This window comes from Ciconia boyciana, chromosome 6 (assembly GCF_034638445.1).
Source record: "Ciconia boyciana chromosome 6, ASM3463844v1, whole genome shotgun sequence".
Taxonomy (NCBI): domain Eukaryota; kingdom Metazoa; phylum Chordata; class Aves; order Ciconiiformes; family Ciconiidae; genus Ciconia; species Ciconia boyciana.
In genome coordinates this window covers 32,707,998-32,726,362 of record NC_132939.1, presented here as the reverse complement: position 1 = coordinate 32,726,362, position 18,365 = coordinate 32,707,998, and the positions used below count along the sequence as shown (strand labels likewise).

At 45.3% G+C, this 18,365-nt stretch overlaps 1 protein-coding gene across 1 annotated transcript; it reads right to left on the bottom strand.

Annotated features, from left to right (window-relative positions):
- Nucleotides 1-7,005: 7,005 nt before the first annotated feature.
- On the bottom strand, nucleotides 7,006-15,491 carry SYNJ2BP (synaptojanin 2 binding protein). Its single transcript, XM_072865105.1, has 4 exons — nucleotides 15,358-15,491; nucleotides 11,124-11,260; nucleotides 9,502-9,597; nucleotides 7,006-8,467 (listed from the first exon to the last, which is right to left on the bottom strand). The coding sequence occupies exons 1-4, from the start codon at nucleotides 15,422-15,424 to the stop codon at nucleotides 8,327-8,329; spliced, it is 441 nt and encodes a 146-aa protein (XP_072721206.1). The 5' UTR covers nucleotides 15,425-15,491; the 3' UTR covers nucleotides 7,006-8,326.
- Between the last annotated feature and the right edge of the window lie 2,874 nt (nucleotides 15,492-18,365).

Genomic DNA, 18,365 nt, shown 5'->3' with positions numbered 1-18,365 from the left:
TAGCTGAAGCAGGTGGCTGTGTCAAAGATGAAAAAACAGCATGGCTTATACCTGACACTGCTACTTCTCCATTCCCAGAAAATGCTGTGTTTAAATCAGTGTGCCCCAGCTGTGTTCCCTCCCCCCAACCCAAGCAGTCCTACTGAACCAAGTTCAGCTGTCATTTCTTTTAAATCTCGTTTCCTTTTCTTTAGGAGCACACTTCCCTCACACACCCACTATGAATAAGAACAAACAGGTTTTCTTCAGCCCTTCTTTTCTCATCCACTCTAATTCTCTCCCAAAAACTTTCCCCAGAGATGTTGTTAGCCACGGATATATAGACAACCCTGTTGTCAAGCACAAGTACAGCTGTCTTTCCAAAACTCCGCTTGCCTCTACTAAACGTTCTCTCTTTCTCTCTTCTTTCTCTGGAAATACTCTGTCCCAGCAGAAGAATGACATGCTTAGCATAAACTGCACTTCTGCTGCACCTTCTCAAGTACTGGATACATAGTCATCTGGCTGGTGAGCTCTTATCCTACCCATCCAACCCACAGCAGGAGATGGGGTACAGCTCTAATGTGGACTGCCACGCTCTAACAACTGGAAACATCTTTTCTCCCAGCACCACCCTGATCAGGAACTTGGAAAGGTGAGACAGACACATCGTAAGGGCAAAAAGGACAGGCCTGGAGCTGGGAGTTGTCATGACCTCAACATAGGTCTTCAGAGGCATTCCCAAAACTGGAATCCAGCCCTTATTGCTGTAGAGACTGGATCATCCTGCTTAAAATATTGATACTCAGCAAGAGCTTCTAGTGTCCACATAATCACAGAGTGAAGCTCTTAGGGCTTCTTTGGGCTCAGTTCAGAGCTGATCAGAGCCTGTTACAGCTCTAACTGTACAGCCTCCACTACCTCAGAGGAGAACACTCCAGCGCTTGGTGTTCTGGGGGGTCTGTCCTCCAACACCTGGCAAACCAGCCAAAACGAGGGTAGTCGCAGAACTAAGTGCCAACATTCATTTCCAAAGGGAAGAGAAAAGAAAAGGAATAAGTAACACTAAGTGCAATAGCTAGTTCAGAGCAACTAAGGACACACAGTTGAATTAACAAATATCAGTATCTGCTGACGCAGAGCAAAAGCAGCAATTTTTCTGTAACAATTGCTTTTGTGTCATGGCAAGAAATGCAAGCCAGGCACAAATGCTAGGCTGCTGAGAGGTGGTGAAGAGGGATGAGAGGGAAGAGAACTTTACCAAAGGGAAACATGGCTGGAAGACTTGGACACAAACACAAGCATGAAAGCTTGGTGAATGATCTCCAGTCATTCACATGCCACTTTGAATAATTACCCTGCATACTTAGCACAGCTACTCTTCTTTACTAAGAGTGCCAGCCTAGGAAAGTTGGTTTTGGCAGCCAGGTTTTGGCACACAGTGAGCTCACGACCTGGGACTTCAAAGAGAGCAGACTTGGGCCTCTTCAGGGATCTGCTTGGTAGAGTACCATGGGATAAAGCCCTGGAGGGAAGAGGGGCCCAAGAAAGCTGGGTAATATTCAAGGAGCACCTCCTCCAAGCTCAGCAGTGATGCATCCCAACAAAGAGGAAGTCAGGCAAAAACACCAGGAGGCCTGCATGGGTGAACAAGTTGCTCCTGGAAAAACTCAAACACAAAAAGGAAGCCTACAGAGGGTGGAAGCAAGGACAAGTAGCCTGGGAGGAATAGAGACAAATTGTCCGAGCAGCCAGGGATCAGGTTAGGAAAGCTAAATCCCTGATAGAATTAAATCTGGCCAGGGATGTCAAGGGCAACAAGAAAAGCTTCTATAGGTACGTCGGTGATAAAAGGAAGACTAGGGAAAACATGGGCCCTCTCCAGAGGGCAACAGGAGACCTGGTTACCTGGGATATGGAGCAGGCTGAGGTACTCAACGACTTTTTTGCCTCAGTCTTCACTGGCAAATGCTCAAGCCACACTACCCAAGACGCAGAAGGCAAAGGCAGGGACTGGGAGAATGAAGAACTGCCCATTGTACGAGATCAGGTTTGAGACCATCCAAGGAACCTGAAGGTGCACAAGTCCATGGGACCTGATGAGATGCATCCATGGGTCCTGAGGGAACTGGCAGATGAAGTTGCTAAGCCACCATCCATCATATTTGAGAAGTCGTGGCAGTCTGGTGAAGTTCCCACGGACTGGAAAAGGGGAAACATAACCCCCATTTTTAAAAAGGGAAAAAAGGAAGACCCAGCAAACTACAGGCCAGTCAGGCTCACCTCTGCCCAGCAAGATCATGGAGCAGATCCTGCTGGAAACTATGCTAAGGCACATGGAAAATAAGGAGGTGATTGGTGACAGCCAACGTGGCTTCACTAAGGGCAAATGCTGCCTGACCAATTTGGTGGCCTTCTATGACGGGGTTACAGCGATGGTGGATAAGGGAAGAGCAACTGACATTATCTACCTGGACTTGTGCAAAGCATATGACACTGTCCCGCATGACATCCTTGTCTCTAAACTGGAGAGACATGGATTTGACAGATGGACCACTTGGTGGATAAGGAATTGGCTGGATGGTCGCACTCAAAGAGTTGCGGTCAACAGCTCAATGTCCAAGTGGAGACCAGTGATGAGTGGCGTTCCTCAGGGGTCAGTATTGGGACCAGTGCTGTTTAACATCTTTGTCAGCAACGTGGACAGCGGGATTGAGGACACCCTCAGCAAGTTTGCCAACGACACCAAGCTGTGTGGTGCGGTCAACAATCTGGAGGGAAGGGATGCCATCCAGAGGGACCTTAACAGGCTTGAGAGGTGGGCCCATGCAAACTTCATGAAGTTCAACAAGGCCAAGTGCAAGGTCCTGCACATGGGTCAGGGCAATCCCAAGCACAAATACAGGCTGGGCGGAGAATGGATTGAGAGCAGCCCTGAGGAGAAGGACTTGGGGGTAGTTGTTGATGAGAAGCTCAACATGGCCCAGCAATGTGAGCTTGCAGCCCAGAAAGCCAACTATATCCTGGGCTGCATCAACAGAAGCGTGACCAGCACGTCGAGGGAGGTGATTCTCCCCCTCTACTCTGCTCTCGTGAGACCTCACCTGGAGTACTGCGTTCAGCTCTGGGGCCCCCAACATAAGGAGGACACGGACCTGTTGGAGCAAGTCCAGAGGAGGGCCACCAAGATGATCCAAGGGCTGGAGCACCTCTCCTGTGAGGACAGGCTGAGAGAGTTCGCATTGGTCAGCCTGGAGAAGAGAAGGCACCGGGGAGACCTTATAGCAGCCTTCCAGTACCTGAAGGGGGCCGACCAGAAAGCTGGAGAGGGACTTCTTACAAGGGCATGTAGTGGCAGGAGAAGGCGTAATAGCTTTAAACTGAAAGAGGGTAGATTTAGACTAGGTATAAGGAAGAAATTCTTCACTGTGAGGGTGGTGAGGCACTGGAACAGGTTGCCCAGGGAAGCTGTGGATGCCCCATCCCTGGAAGTGTTCAAGGCTAGGTTGGATGGGGCTTTGAGCAACCTGGTCTAGTGGAAGGTGTCCCTGCCCATGGCAGGAGGGTTGGAACTTGATGATCTTTAAGGTCCCTTCCAACCCAAACCATTCGATGATTTTACATACAGCTCACTCCACATGGTTTGCCTGTGATCGGTTACAGCTGCAGCAGCAAGGACAAAAGCTTTCAAATTTGACAAGGAAAGCCATTTTGAGTCTGCACAACATTGCTCTTCATTTAAACCAGTGTACGTTCTCATCATATGTGGATCCTTCTTCAAGGAAGCTTTGAAAGGCTTGGAGTCCCCCTCAGCTGCACGTGGGGAGAGACAGAGCAAAGCTCCACAGAGGACACGCACCAAGCATGGCAGCACGGATGCAGCATGAGTCTGCCTAAAGCTAGTCATGAGGAAAACCCTGAGGACAAGAGTATAGTTAAGGCCTTCCTTCAGACTTCTGCATGTAACCTTCCCTTGGGCCCCCAGCCTGTGGGACACTGTCCCATGAGTAAGTTACCTGCTCTTTCCTTCAACCTGAGTAGAGGAAAATGACTTCCATAGGTAAAACCCACATCAATAAATTAAGAAAGAGGATGGGAAGATGACTGGCTCATAAAGCTCACCTGACCTGATTATTAACCTTGTATCAGCTTCTACCAGCAAGAAAACATGAAGTTTACTGATAACTCAGATGTAATCTACTTAGTACTATGCAACAAGCCGATAAATGTATTTTTAAAAAATCAGTGCTATACAATAGCAAAATGCATCAGTTAAACACACAAAGAATCCAATAATCAGGAGATACCAACAGTTACTGAAAAATCATAACCATGGGGGGGGAAGTTGCCTCTGTACCAAACTCCATTCAGTATTTTCACTAATGATCTGGCAGAAGACAAAACCAGTACTGCTAAAGATAGTGGACTGGTAAATAATACAGCAGACAAGGCAGAGAGAGAGGAATCCAGGTCTGTCAGTGCGCACAGCCAATACAAATAGGAGACGCAGTCATTCAACAAAATGCAAAGTCAGACACCTTCACCCACACCATGCAGGTCACATCGGGTATGGACGAGGATTTAGAAGTCAGAATATACAGGCACTTAACACTCACTTCTAGTGTCACACTATGACCAAAAGTGATTGCTCTTTCGACCTACAAACTGGAATTAAGAGAATTTACCTCTCATGTGGCAATGGTGTTTATTCTGTGGTTTACAGATTCCTTAGGGCACGTGAGAAAGCAAATGATGAGGGGAAAAGCTGTATACCACTTCTAAGAGATTTGGAAAAGTTTTTTAAGAAAAGCCAGCTCTCAGGAGCTGGCTTAAATTTGCTTTGCAGGTGTCTGCACCTTCACCAAAAAAATTTTAAGGGTTTGCAGATAAACATGCTATGGAAAACTTGTAGTATATGGCAATGGCATGCTCAATTGTGAGACTCTGCGTGTGGTTGGGGTGTCTGCATTTTACAAAGCAATACAGAAACACTGGAAAGGGTGCCGGAAGCCACGGAAACTACTCCGAGAGACAAAGTACCTTACACTGAGAATCTTAAAGGGCTCAGTTGGCTTCATTTCTTAAAAATAATGTGAGAGGTAAGGTAACTACAACACACAAATCCCCTCACAGGGAGGGACTATCAGTTATTAGAGGCCTCTTTAATCTAGCACGGAACAACCTAACAAACCAGTTGTTGGAACCTAAAGGCAAACTAGAAGCAAGGCACCTTTCCCTCCCACATACTCCTTTCTAATTCATTTTAATTAAAAAGTGCCAGAAGTAGTGCATCCTCCTATCTTCAGATCAAGTCTGGCTGCTCTTTCTCACTGTTATGACTAAGTCAAATACATACTATTAGCACATACAATTCAGGAGACTCTGTGAGACACAAATGCCTAGAACATACAGGAAGTCAAACTAGATGGATTTGTCCTTATACTATGGATATGAAAATCCAGCCCTCAGCAGGTCAGTAAGTTCACAATAAGGTTGAGGGAACAGATGAGAATGGGAGAGAAACATGGGGATTTAAGAGTTTCAGCTGCCCTCAGTATTAGTGGCAAATGAGTTCTTAAAAAACTCCAAACTTAAAAAGCATCCTAACTGTAATTTCTAAGTTTGTCTTCAAGATTTCAACTTATCTTTTTTCCAAAACCCAGAGATTTGAGTTGTAACAAAAGCTAAAACTCTCTCTGATCACTTGCATTTACAAGCTGTCCTCATTAGATGTTTTTTTAATTCACTTCTTCTGCAATTACAGAAAATGTATATACAGCATTCAGTGTAAAGATGAAACTCAAGGCTACAGAAACCACACAGTGGAAAAGACTTTGGAAAACACACGAAGTTTAGGTGAGACAGTCCAGCTGCTGCGACAAAGTAGTATGAGCCACAGCTCACAGGAAAGTTTGCGGGTGAGGTGTGTTTTCCACAAGGATTTTGTCAATAAATGGGACAAGAGGTGGCTGGTATTGGAAAAGGGATTATTGGGTGGTACTCAGGCACTGGTTCAAAAGCAGCAGACACAGAAAGGTGTTCCTGAAGGTTAGACTGGATGGTTTAAATTCTGAGTAAAAACTACTATCCAAATTTCTGGAAAAGCCACTGAGTTAATGCTGTGGTATTAAAATTATTCAGTAATCGTGAAAAGAAATCCAAAGGAACAGTATGCACCAGAAGGGACTTTTCTTGCTCAGTAAGCCACATCCATTACCTGGGCATTGGATACAACCCTCCCCCCATAATAAACGGCCTGCAACACAGATGGCAATCATGTCTGAACAGTATCAAAATCCCAAAGCTGAAAGGTAAAAAAAAAACCAACCAAAAAAAACCTCAAAGGCTTTGCTTTCTCTGCTTATTTCAGTGGGAAATGTGTAAAACTAACCACTCCCTTCTGCAAATCCTCATCCTCCTAGCCTGTTCCACATACTCCCTCCCACAGAAACTTGACTCAGCCAAGGGCTAACAAGAGGTTTGTCCCAGACAGACCTTTTTCTTACTGCCTGCATCTTTATTCTGATGGCTGGGATACAACAGCATCAGGTTCTAATCATCCATCTTAATACACGCGTGTGCTCCATGTGGACACCACAGCCAAATATTCAAAGCAGGTCACAGACAAGCAGCTCTTATGCTATGAGGCATAACTGGTTTGCAGACCAAGGCAAGTCACTGCATGCATCGGCCCAGGCCATCCAACACCAATATAGTTCACCAAACCTCAAGTCTGTTCCCAAAGTCCCCTAATAACATTGGGCAAAATCCTCCTGTTTCCTCTTCCCCTTATACTAGAGCAGTTTATAGGCCAAAGCAAGGTTTCACGTGGTTTAAGTGCTCTGAAATTCCGTGGTGATTTAGGAATGTCATGTGTAACAGCATACCATTTCTATCTCCAGCAGACGGCAGAAATACAGCCCTGAACAAACACACAATTGCAAATACATCAGCAATGTCCTGCTAGAATAACAAAGAATAGAGAGAAGTAAAGCACCGAGACACCAGTTTTTCTTTGTTTGAATACATATATTGCATATGTGATTTTTTTTTTTGGCATCATACAGACCAGACCATGCATTTTGCTTTTCTTTTACAAAAACAACAAACACATTGATTTATTGGAGACAAGAGACACAGTTCTTACCCCACAGAGCTCATGTCAGCTGGGGCATTTAAAACCATTCAAATCACAGTGAGGAGATGAGACCCTGCAGGTAAATTCAGCAACATGCTTTCCAGAGCAAGGGTCTCTCCCTTTGGTTTTACTCGCTAAGCCTTAGCCTGGCAGTCTATCTCCTGAATATCACATCAGTCTTCACAAACAAGCAATAGCCAGGATGATCCCAGCCTGCTCTCGGCTTCCCCCTTTCAATTATCATAAGATTTTCTGACTGCAGAAAGCAAGTTAGCTGCTACAGAAAACTTTATCTAAAGTATTCCCATGCAAAAAATAACCCTTGAAACAGACTTTTAACCCAAGAGATGCAGACTTCAACCCACTTGATGAATGGAGGGACTATTGCTCCATTACTAATTTAAAGACTCTTCTGCAGCTTCAGCATGCCCGAATCTCTTGCTACTGCTTATCCTTGTGATTCAATTGTCTGCCTGCCTCTCTCCAGTACACTAGCATTTTATGGAAAGCTTTCGTACAACTCTGACCCAAGAACGAGCAGTCATTCTGACAATCCAAGTCTTTTTCTAGCAGCAGGCTACCTTGTATCTTTCCAGAACTAGTAGAATACCTCACCAATACTGCATATTGCTGTTAAATCAGCAGCCACAGTGATGATTTTACCTGTGAAACCACAGATTAGATTTTATACATTTTTCCTAAGGCATTTATTTAGCAACAACCAACAAAAATTCAATGGAAAAAATAATATACCCTCCACATTGCTTCTCTTTATTCATGGTTCAGATAGGTATCATTAGTTTCAAGAAAAATTCAGCGGAAACAAGGCAAAGCCTCTAGTAAATGTTTTTTATTTAAAACCACCCTAACCCCCACCCCCTTTAACCAAAAGTCACATCTTAAAACATGGAATAGATGAGTATGTTTGAAAGTTCACGGTGCAAAATAGAGGGGGATGGCAAAACCTCCTCAGATTAGTCAAAAACAGCTATCCCACTCTATACACGAACACAGTCATCTCCCTTCCTCTTTTCCTCTCTGCTTCTGTCCACCCTGCAACAAAATCTATATATTAAGAACATCAGCAGCAGCTTTATGATAGGCAATGATCCTTTTTGACATCAGTCTGTGATAAGAATGTTGATTCTCTATCTTTAAATTACATCATAGCTGTGTAAAATAGGCAGTGATATCCAAAACGTGAACTCTTCACATCCGCTGTCGATACCTCAGCAAGATCCAGACTGCTGCTGCAGCAAGCGCCAGGCCTGGCACAAGAATGGCTGCTAGAGGAAGCCCACCTGATTCTCCATCTCCTCGATGACCCACAGGGCCATTTTGTGGCTGCAACTACAAGGAAAAAAAAGTATTTGTGTCAGAGCCTATCACAGGAGAGCCCCCAGTTCTGTGTCAGGACCAGGTGGTTCTTTAAGGATGTGCAAGATGGTTTCCCCATGTACCTGTACACTCTACACATGGGAGGGTTAGAACGGTTTCGGATAGACTGAGCTTTACTGCAGGGTACCCAGTCACTAGCAGGCAACCTCATGTTTCTCTGCCACTTTGTAAACTAGGACTGTAACAGCTGGAGCAGGGTACATCTCATACAGCAGAAGCAATGACACACACGTACCCAGTCATCCCTTGATGCACTTCCCAACACACCATTTCCTGGCGTCTTTACCAGGAAAAGGGCATCACTAATTCTCTCTGTTTTTCTCACCTGCCCTGTACACTGGTCCAGAAGTTTACTCCTTTTTATTAAGGCAGTAGAAAAGGGGCCTCAACCCACCTCTCCCCACCAGCATGCTTCAGGCTGATCAGTATTTCCTTCATCAACTTCAATGCTAGCCAGGGATGTTCAAATGACAACAGTGGATTAAGGATTCCTCTCTTTCCATATCCAAAATGGTGTCAGTATATTTAAACTATAGCAGCCCACATTTGTTCCTTTGTGGTGGGCTGCACACACATCCCAACACCAACATGAGTGATGATCTCTGAAACAACAGGGGATTTTTATCTCCAGTAAGATTTTGGCCTCTGAAAGAAAACTGGAGAACTTGAGATTCTGTCTTCACAGACAAACCTTTGCCTCTGAGAAAGGAGATCTGTGAGAAAACACACCATACTGCAGCAAAACAAAGACCCAGGGACTTCTCCAACTCACCTCTTCACTGATACTGTTACAAACAAGTAATGCACGGATAATTACAGCTGTGGTCAACTAGAGAAGGCCATAGTTCAAACAAAATCTTTACATGCATAATTCACACTGAGCACCTGGACATGGTATTTTTCTGCCTCACGAAATAGAGAGCTATCAATGATAGAAACCAGTCTAAACTGAGCCAGAAATAACCCGAAGAAAAGGTAAAACATACCCTGCGCTGAATTTTCAGAGAAACGTCATAGCCTGCATTCCTGAACAGTTCCACAGCATCCTTGTGCCGCAAATCCTTCAAGTCTCTGCCATTGACCTAGCAAAAAAGGAAAAGGAGAACCAGTTGCTGGAGGGCAAAAAGCAAATTTTTAATTATGCAGGCTAACATAGGAAGGATAGGAGATAAAAATCTTCCTGTTTCACAAAATTCTGCATTTGGGGCATGATACTATAAACAGCAAGATTCAATATTCATCCATTCGTATTATAGATGTATTTGTATATGTCGAGCGATAACATGAAAAACTCCAAGCCAAAACACAGAGGTACTGAAAAAACTACCTAGAAGCAGAATCAGAATATAAGACGACAGTTGTGTCAACAGCAGCTTCTTATGCTGTTGCTTTACTGGAAACAAATCAAAGGTGTAATTCTGACAGCTAATGAAAATAAAAGAGCAGCTACAGCAAAATTATTATTATTATGAGTCTCTTTCCCACATTGTTCCCTCTACTGGTCTACCTTTGAAACCCTTCTGTTTGAAAGAGTGTCGTAACCATACATTTAAAAGCATATTGATGTAACAAAAAAACCCAAAATACTTACATATTGGCATCCACTTGAAAGTGTTAGGATTTTTCTTAATTTAAAATAATATCTCATGGCAGAAGTTTTTATAACCTACTTAATTTCATTCACTAGATGATGATATTCATTGTAATTTTTCTTTTTCATGCCCATTATCCCTAACTGTATCCCCTGAGATCACATCCAGTGCCTCCCTTCTCTTGATACTCAGACTCCCCAAACACAAGTATGTAAATATTAAACCATCAAGAAAAGATAGGATAATATTCTCCATTTAACTTAATATCATTTTCTGGATCAATAATAGGTTTCAACTAGTGCAAGGCACTCTATAGAGGCTTAAAAGATTACATGTGGAACATAATAAGCAACTATAAAATAAAATTAAGGAGTATTAAAAGATGATGTATCACGCTAGGAGAGGCTACTTCTTCACTCATCACTTTGTAAAGCATATTGTCTTGTATGATTGCCAACTGTCTGAAGAACCAGGGGGACTGAACCTCAGTCACTTTAAAACATTTGTCTAAAAGGAGAAGCAGCCTGTATTAATCCTGATGAGCTGCAATGAATAGTTTTATGGCCTAGAAGTTTTATAGCCTAAAAATCCCCTCGAGCACAAGGATCAGTAATCACTGACTACCAGTCAAAAAATGGAAACTTAGAGGTTGGGAGACTGATTCCTTTATTTACACATGTGTAAATGATGATCCATTGTGGGCAAGAGAAGGCCTGATGGATTCTAAAACCTTAGGGAGGCAAGTCACAGAGGAAATACAAACGCAGCACCAAGAAGTGTTTCTGAGGCAAGTCAAGAAGGCAGAAGAGATGGGCCCATGTGTAGATGGGCCCTAGTGCTCAAAGCTGTCCCCAGACCCCCCGGATAGCTCCTTCCATGGAGTTTCCTCAGCATCATCTAACTGCATTCATCATATCCTTCCTCTCTGTGCACTGCAATGGCAAACCTGCATCTCATATGACATCACTGATCACAGCACTTCAAGAACACACGGGGCGACAGAAGAAAGGGCTTACCGCTAAAATTTTATCTCCTTCTTGTAATCGGCCATCAAGGTAAGCTGCCCCATCCTTTTTGATCCGGCTGACATAGATGCTGCTGTCATTGGAAACGTACTGCTGATCTGTCCCACCAACAATGTTGAAGCCCAGCCCTAAGGTAAGCCAAAGAGAAAGCTGATGAGAAAAAACTCAAAGCTTCAGACATTATTGCTGTTGTTGGGGACTGTACCCTCCCACATTGTCCTGTTTTCTCCACAATACTGAAACTCACAGCACACATATCTGCATGATCCTTTCCCACCATCACTGTCTAGAAAAGTTATTCTCATGAAACTCGTCTTGAAAGCAGAGGAGAGACCCTGAATGCCTGAGGGTTCAGATGCTTCATTCCATAAAGCATCCATGAGCCATTTTCAGGTGGGTGCTGGTGAATACTGAGGGACACGCCATCGTTTCTGAGATGCTGATTCAGCCCTCAGCAGGAATACGCCTCTTCAGCACAGCATGAAAGGAAAGGAAAGGAAAGCATTCTGCATTTCACAGGAGGCTATAGTAAATCATTACCTTTGAGCAACAAGAAATCATGCCTGACAAGCGTTTCATGAACTGGGAAACAGAGTTAGGAAAGGCAAGGAGCATTAGATCCTGTCTAAAGATGAGGAAACAGGCAAGAGGAGCTGTGCTACCAGCTCAAGGGCACCTAGAATTCAGAAGGCTCCCCTTCCACATCTAAGGAGCTGAAACTGGCGTCCTTCGCCTCCAAGAATAAGATTAGCTTAGATGCAGCTACTTCAAATTGTATGTAATCACTTTGTTCCGTTTCAGGAATTCAAAACACGACAGGAAATGAAGACAAAGTTCTCAGACTTAACGCAAAATGAAAAGGAATACACACAACATTAAACAGAACTGATGTCCACTTCACATTTTTGTTACACTTCGTATTGTTCTTTAAAGTAAGCCTCAATTACAGATCTCTAGCTGGAACCAGATGCTGGATTAAAGTGCAGTTAAAGATTAGGACTTCTTGTTTCATCAAAATCCAGAGAACAAATTGAATTCAAAATCTGGAAAACCACACGTTGTGAGAGCACATTCCCTATTGCACATGCAGCTAAGTTTCTCTGTAAGTAATAATACATGACAAGGGATGCGAAAGATTCCCTAAGAAGAGGCTTGCAATGAAAAAAGAAAGAAGAGTCAAGGAAAGGGGGGGGGGGGGGGGGGGGGAACCCAAATATACAATCAAAGTAAATGGAGGGGAAAAAAAAACCAACTTTTTTTTCTGACACAAAGCAGTCATCCAAAACCAATTGTCAAGAACAGCTGAATGCAAATTCTCCCCACATTCAGCCAAGCTGATTTATTTATTTTCTCTTTCTTTCTTACGTTCTCTCAAAGTTGGGACTAGAAACTTTGAGAAGGAGAGTTGTAAATGAAAGTAAAACCACCTTGTGCCTGCTGGGAAGCAGCATTTTAAATCAGTCATAGGAGATCAAAGGATGTACAAGATGAGTCATGCTATTTTAAGTGTGCATCTACAGCTGGGAAGTAAAGAAACATTAACAGCAATCTTGCCACACCTTTTTTTTTTTCCCTCCCCTTCCCAGCAGTTCCAGACAAACGAGGAAGAAAATGAAAGCAGCAGCAGATTGAAGAAACACTGACATTTCAGCTAGACTAATATCTATTCCAAGAAGGGACAGTTGTGCACAATAACACACCCTTGGATGGGAATTAAAAAAAAAAAAAATCCACAAACTTAAAAATTATTTGCCATGAAGCCCACAATCTGAGAACAGGGGGAATCAATACTACAGAAAGTATAAGGTTTAATCAACATTTATTAAAAAGCCAGAAAGAAGGAATCGGAGTTTCAGAGTACATTGATTCTCTCCCACATATATAAAAAACGCCAAACATATATATATGAAAAAAATTACACATTTTGCAAGTTTTCATGCACGACTGGAAAACTAATCAAAAGTCACAGCTTTCATCAGCAGAGGCAACATGAGATAGGAGCAGATCTTCATGACAAAAAGAGACAGTAGTTCAGGCTAGACCAAGTTAAATATTCACAGGGCTTTTTCACTGTGTCTTTCCTTTCCAGCACCTAAACTTCCACTCTGGCTAAAAATATCTTCCCTGTCATTCCTTCAGCCCTCTGCTATTCTCCCCCTTCCAGCTCATGTGGCCATAGAAAGAGACACAGCACGACCGGGAGAAAAGGAGCAAGGGGAAGAACAGAGCACATGGCACTAAATTCCTTGTCTACAAGGGACCAGAAGTAGAATGGCAGAGCTTTAAAAGCAGGCTCTGGGCTAAACTTCTGAACCTCCCTAATGCGGCAGGCCTCTCTATGCCTCATTTATCCCCCTGAAACATAAAAAGTCCCTGAAAAAGACATTAAAGAAACCCCATGATTGACAGGATTAGGAAAAGAGAGATTGAGTAATATTGCAAATTGAACCGATTAAGTTATTTAGTTTTCCATAAAACCAGATTTTTCTGCCTAATTTCAGCCTAGTACTTCAGAAGGAAATTTGAAAGAGACATACACACACTGCTTTGCCACTGCAAATATGTTCACTTCCTCAGCAAACTTTTGCCAGAGATGTTTAGCATCAGACCTATTTTAAAAAGTTGCAGTCAAAACTCCGATTAGAGAGATTACGGGATTACACTGTGCTTTACAGATAACAGCATTTTGTTCCTTCCACAGAAATTAATAATAATTCACATAGTAAATGCATCAAGGTCGTAAGGGGCTGTAGGACCTTCAAATCAAGTGACACAGAAACCTAACTCTAAAAATACAGAGCCCATCTTAATGACAGGACAAATGCTGCTCGTGGTAATCAGATTTAAACTGCCATGGCCACATTCAAGACCTCTCAACTCTGCCCTTCAACATCCCCTTCCATGTCCCTCAAGATTTTAGGTTCCCAGATATATGGAAACAGCTTTCCCATCAGAAACAGCTTCATTTAGCAATAATTTTCACTGACAAGCATGGCTTCATTAGCCCGAGCTCGTAGCTGTGCAGGCAGGGCTACGCAGCTTTCAGACCGGTGGCTGCTCTGGCAAGCAGGAGAGGCAGAAGGCTGCCCACTGGGCTCACCCTTTGGGTTGCGATCACTGGCACAGGGGCCAGGACCAAGCCCAGCTCTGCACAGGAACAACCTTCACCCCGGAGAAAGGAAAATGGTACATACACCAACGATGCGGGTGCTGTGGGTCCCTGGGGGGCCTGTGGAGCCAAGGCCGGCCAGCAGCCGGACCCAGCAGTTGTGCTGACAGAAAGGTTGCCACATTTTCTCTTATGCTCATTTTAATTAAAGAGAAGGGCTCACGCACCGAAATACAGCTCTAGCTCCAAAACCTCCCCAGAGCATGCGGTTCTTTGGAGCCAGGGTTTTGCTCCGGAGCCGTATGTTTGGTGCTAACTTGCTGCACTTCTGAAAGTATGATTTGAATAGCATCATAAATCCTGTAAAAATACAAGGGCAGACAGGCATCTGCAGGCTTCCATGAGAGCACACACTGCTGTGACAGGAAAAGCAAAGCCAAAAAAATGCCCCACAGACTGCCCTGTTCCCATTCCCTTTCCCTTCCAGCGTTCCTCTCGCTCACCCCCTTGAAGCCCTCTCTAAAGCTACCCCAAACAACTAACACAAAGCTGACAGTACGGTCACTCTGACTAATGTTTTTCGAAACGCCCCCTAATTTTGGCTATCCAACACGGCTGAGTGCCGAGCACCTGCCATCGCACTTGAAAGCAACAGGAGCTGCACTGGAGATGGCAACTCCCGGGAAAACCACATTTGAGTTGTTCCATCCGAGACACGGGCGGCAGCCGGTGCTCCTGGCCGCTGTTCTCGCAGAACACAAAGCCTGACCCAGCTAACCCTCCCTCACGCAGGTCACGGGCTTTCCCCACAGCAGTGGATCCGCCACGGGCGATTTCCACGGGCACGCCGTGGTAGGAGAGGCCTTTGGGGCCGGGAACTTCTGGGCTGCCGCGCCAGCGCCTGGGAGCGGGCACTGTGCTCACCGTCCTCACCGCCGGGACTCTCCCACCGCCGCCCCAGTGCCCGCTAAGGCCCCCCAGGCCAGCCCCCCCCACCACCCCCGCGCTCCCGCTCCGGCCTTCCCGCCCCGCCGGGGGGCCGCGCAGGCCTCGGCGCGGCTGCCCCGGCCCGGGAGGCGCCGAGGGCCCGGCGAGGGGCGGCCGCCCCCGCCTTACCTGAGGGTCTGCGGGTGAGGCTGATGACCTCCTCGCAAAAGCCGCCGCCCGCCACGCTGCCGTTCATGCTGCGGCCTGAAGGTGAAGTCGGCTCCCGGGGCAGGCTCTTTCGTTTCCTCGGCCGCCGCCGGAGGCCCGCGCCGCGGAGCGCTGGGAGTTGTAGTCCGCGCCCGGCCGCGCCGCGGCGCCCGCCGATGGGGCCCCGCTGCCAGCCTGCGCCCCGGCTCGCCGCGGGCACCCGGGACTGGGGGCGGCGGGCTAGGCCGCGCCCGGGGAGGAGCGCCGGGACCCAGCACCTCACCGCCGGCCGGGGGGCCACAGCGGCCGTGCCATCAGAAGCGGGGCCAGTACGCGCCTGGAGAGCGGTACGTCCGCCGGGCTGAGGGCCCGGGAGCTGCGGCGGCCTGCAGAGCGGGGCTTCTCCCTCCGGTCCCCTAATGCCCCCTGCGATGGGCTCTCACCGCAGAGGCGGAGCAGGACTGGGCCCTGGGGAACCCTCCCTCCCTGCCTGGGCTGCACAACAGCAGAGCGTCCGGCCCCATCGTTGTCTCGCCTCGCTTTGCTCCCCACAGTGGAGGTGGGTTTCTCGTTAAGGCAAAGGTGATGTTTTTCTAGGGTGGGCATAGCAGATAAATGGAGAGATGCGTGACCTGCTCCCAGTCCTTTTAACTGGAGCCGAGGGGCCACACAACAAACGATGACAAGCCGATCAGGCAGTGATGGGCAGAAGCAAAAGCCCAGTGCAGCTAGGTAGCACAGAGGGCGTCCATGCCAACTCCTAGTCATCCCGCAATGCGATACAGAGGTAGCGCTGGTGTGTAGTAACTCTGTTATTGCAAATTCCAAACCACAAATAGCACAGGGAACCGCTGTGCTGACCAACACCGCTCGGAACAATGAATACTTAACTGTGTCCTGCAGAAGGTGTTCAGTTTCCTCAAAACCCTACAGAACAGATAATTACCTATCAACAAAAGGCAAAGTAGTCCAACTTTTCATCTAACAGAAGAGCCACTTGAACTTGGGACTCCTTTACCTCAGGGAGTTCTTGAACCAATAGATTAGTGAGAAAAAGATAGCAAGGCAAAACTTATCTCTGTTTATGTCCTTATTAAACTTTATCCTTATCTATTTCAGCACACACTACAAGCGTGGCAATACAGATAATGACAACAGGGAACAATGAACAGGGCACGCTGCAATTTAATCACCTAACTGCTTGGCACTGTTGGGACCCCCATGTCTACACGCTGCAGGAACTTTTCTGAAGAAAACAAGGACCAGCCACTCTGGTCTTCAGTATTACACTACTGATTTGTTTGTTCTGTATTGCAGTATGGATGACAAATATTTTTGACCGTATTCATTCCAAGATTATCTACACTTTTGGATTCCTGAATTTAATAGGGAGAGCCAGCCTGGATCTCTGGGTTAGAGAAAGAGTGTGCCACATGCCTTAATGCTACAACATTAATGCTTAGTGCGAAACTGAGTGTTAGAACACCTGCCTCAGAGGTGGGAGACAAGCATTTAAGCCCCCTTTGCACGTGCAATGATGAGCAAAACCATGGCTTGTCTATCACAGGAGGACTTCTTAAAGCATTTAAGCCCAGCATGCAGTTTCACACCTGTTTCAGTCCAGTTTCCACAGTTAGGTTGTCCTAGATATCTATACTTATTTTTTGCCAATGATTAAGAACACTGGAAAGCAAAACTTGTACAATGGCCATCAACTATTTTTTCTCCAAACTCAGGTTCTACTAATACCATATTTGGTACACTCCTTGAAGATACGTACTGTTCCTTAGAAGCAGTTTTAATGTATTTCAGAGATTACAGTCTTGGCTTAGAACAAAAACAATTTTATCTTGATCTAACTGCAATATTAACAGGTTTTTTTAAAAGTCTGGTTTAGCCAGGAAGAGATTTCAAACAAGAAACATGGGTAAATCATTTTTACTTACTCCTAGGCAGCTCCAGGCTTCACCCACCACTACTGACCCCACCACATGTTTACAGCTACCTAAGACTCAATACCCTGGTCCTCTGGCACAAACCATTTCATGGGTCTTCACAGTCAGACACTTCCCACCAGCACCATTTCACATACTAGACTGACCAACATCGCTCGGGAGATGGTGCAGCAGCATTTGCAGGCTGCTGCTTCCATGTTCAGGTGACTTCTACATTAGCCAAGTTCTCGCATCCATTTAAAACATTAAAAAAGGCAATTAAAATTAAGGGGGGGGAAAGGGAGGGAAGCCAGAAAGATTAGGACTGAACTTAGACTTGCACCTTCATACCACAACAGAGTAGTGGAACATTTCTAACAAACCACGAGAAATATCAAGTTATTCCTTGCTATGGTGAAATCAGAAACAGTATTTTAAAGGAGAAAACCTTATCGAGGGAGCTCACACATTTTATAAGACATAGATTAGGTTTGTTGGGACGCATGTTTGTCTTGCTCATACGGTCTAAGCAGAAATAGAAGAAAAGCATACAGAAATACTCCTGTCCAAAGCTTGCTGAAAGCCTCCTCCCAATTAACAGTCATGGGTGTTTTAGATCAATCTTTAAGCATAGAGAAAAATGGAAACTACAGCATTTTATTGCTTTGTCTCTTCCAAAACGGCACTTGCAAGTAGCTTTCTAGCCTAAATTGTGCTTTTGTTTACACCTCTGTCTCTTCAGTATGCAGGTCTGTAAATAAGAACACTCTGACTCTCTAAATGTTTCTCTGGTCTCAGCATAGATCTATACTCAGCAGTGTATGGTATGCTATCAGTCAACAACAGCAGGCCATCAAGGTGGCAGCCTGAGACTTCTGCCACTGATGTTTATGTATTTAAAAAGCAAAATAAAAAAAGTCTGCCAGTACTTACCAGTTGTGCATAGCTAGTTGGAAGGTGCTGGATGTAGTGCTGTAGTGCTTGTGTTACTTTTTATCTCCATCTTTCACCTAATCCACATCCCCCTTGTTTGTCACATATCCCTTGCTTCTCACA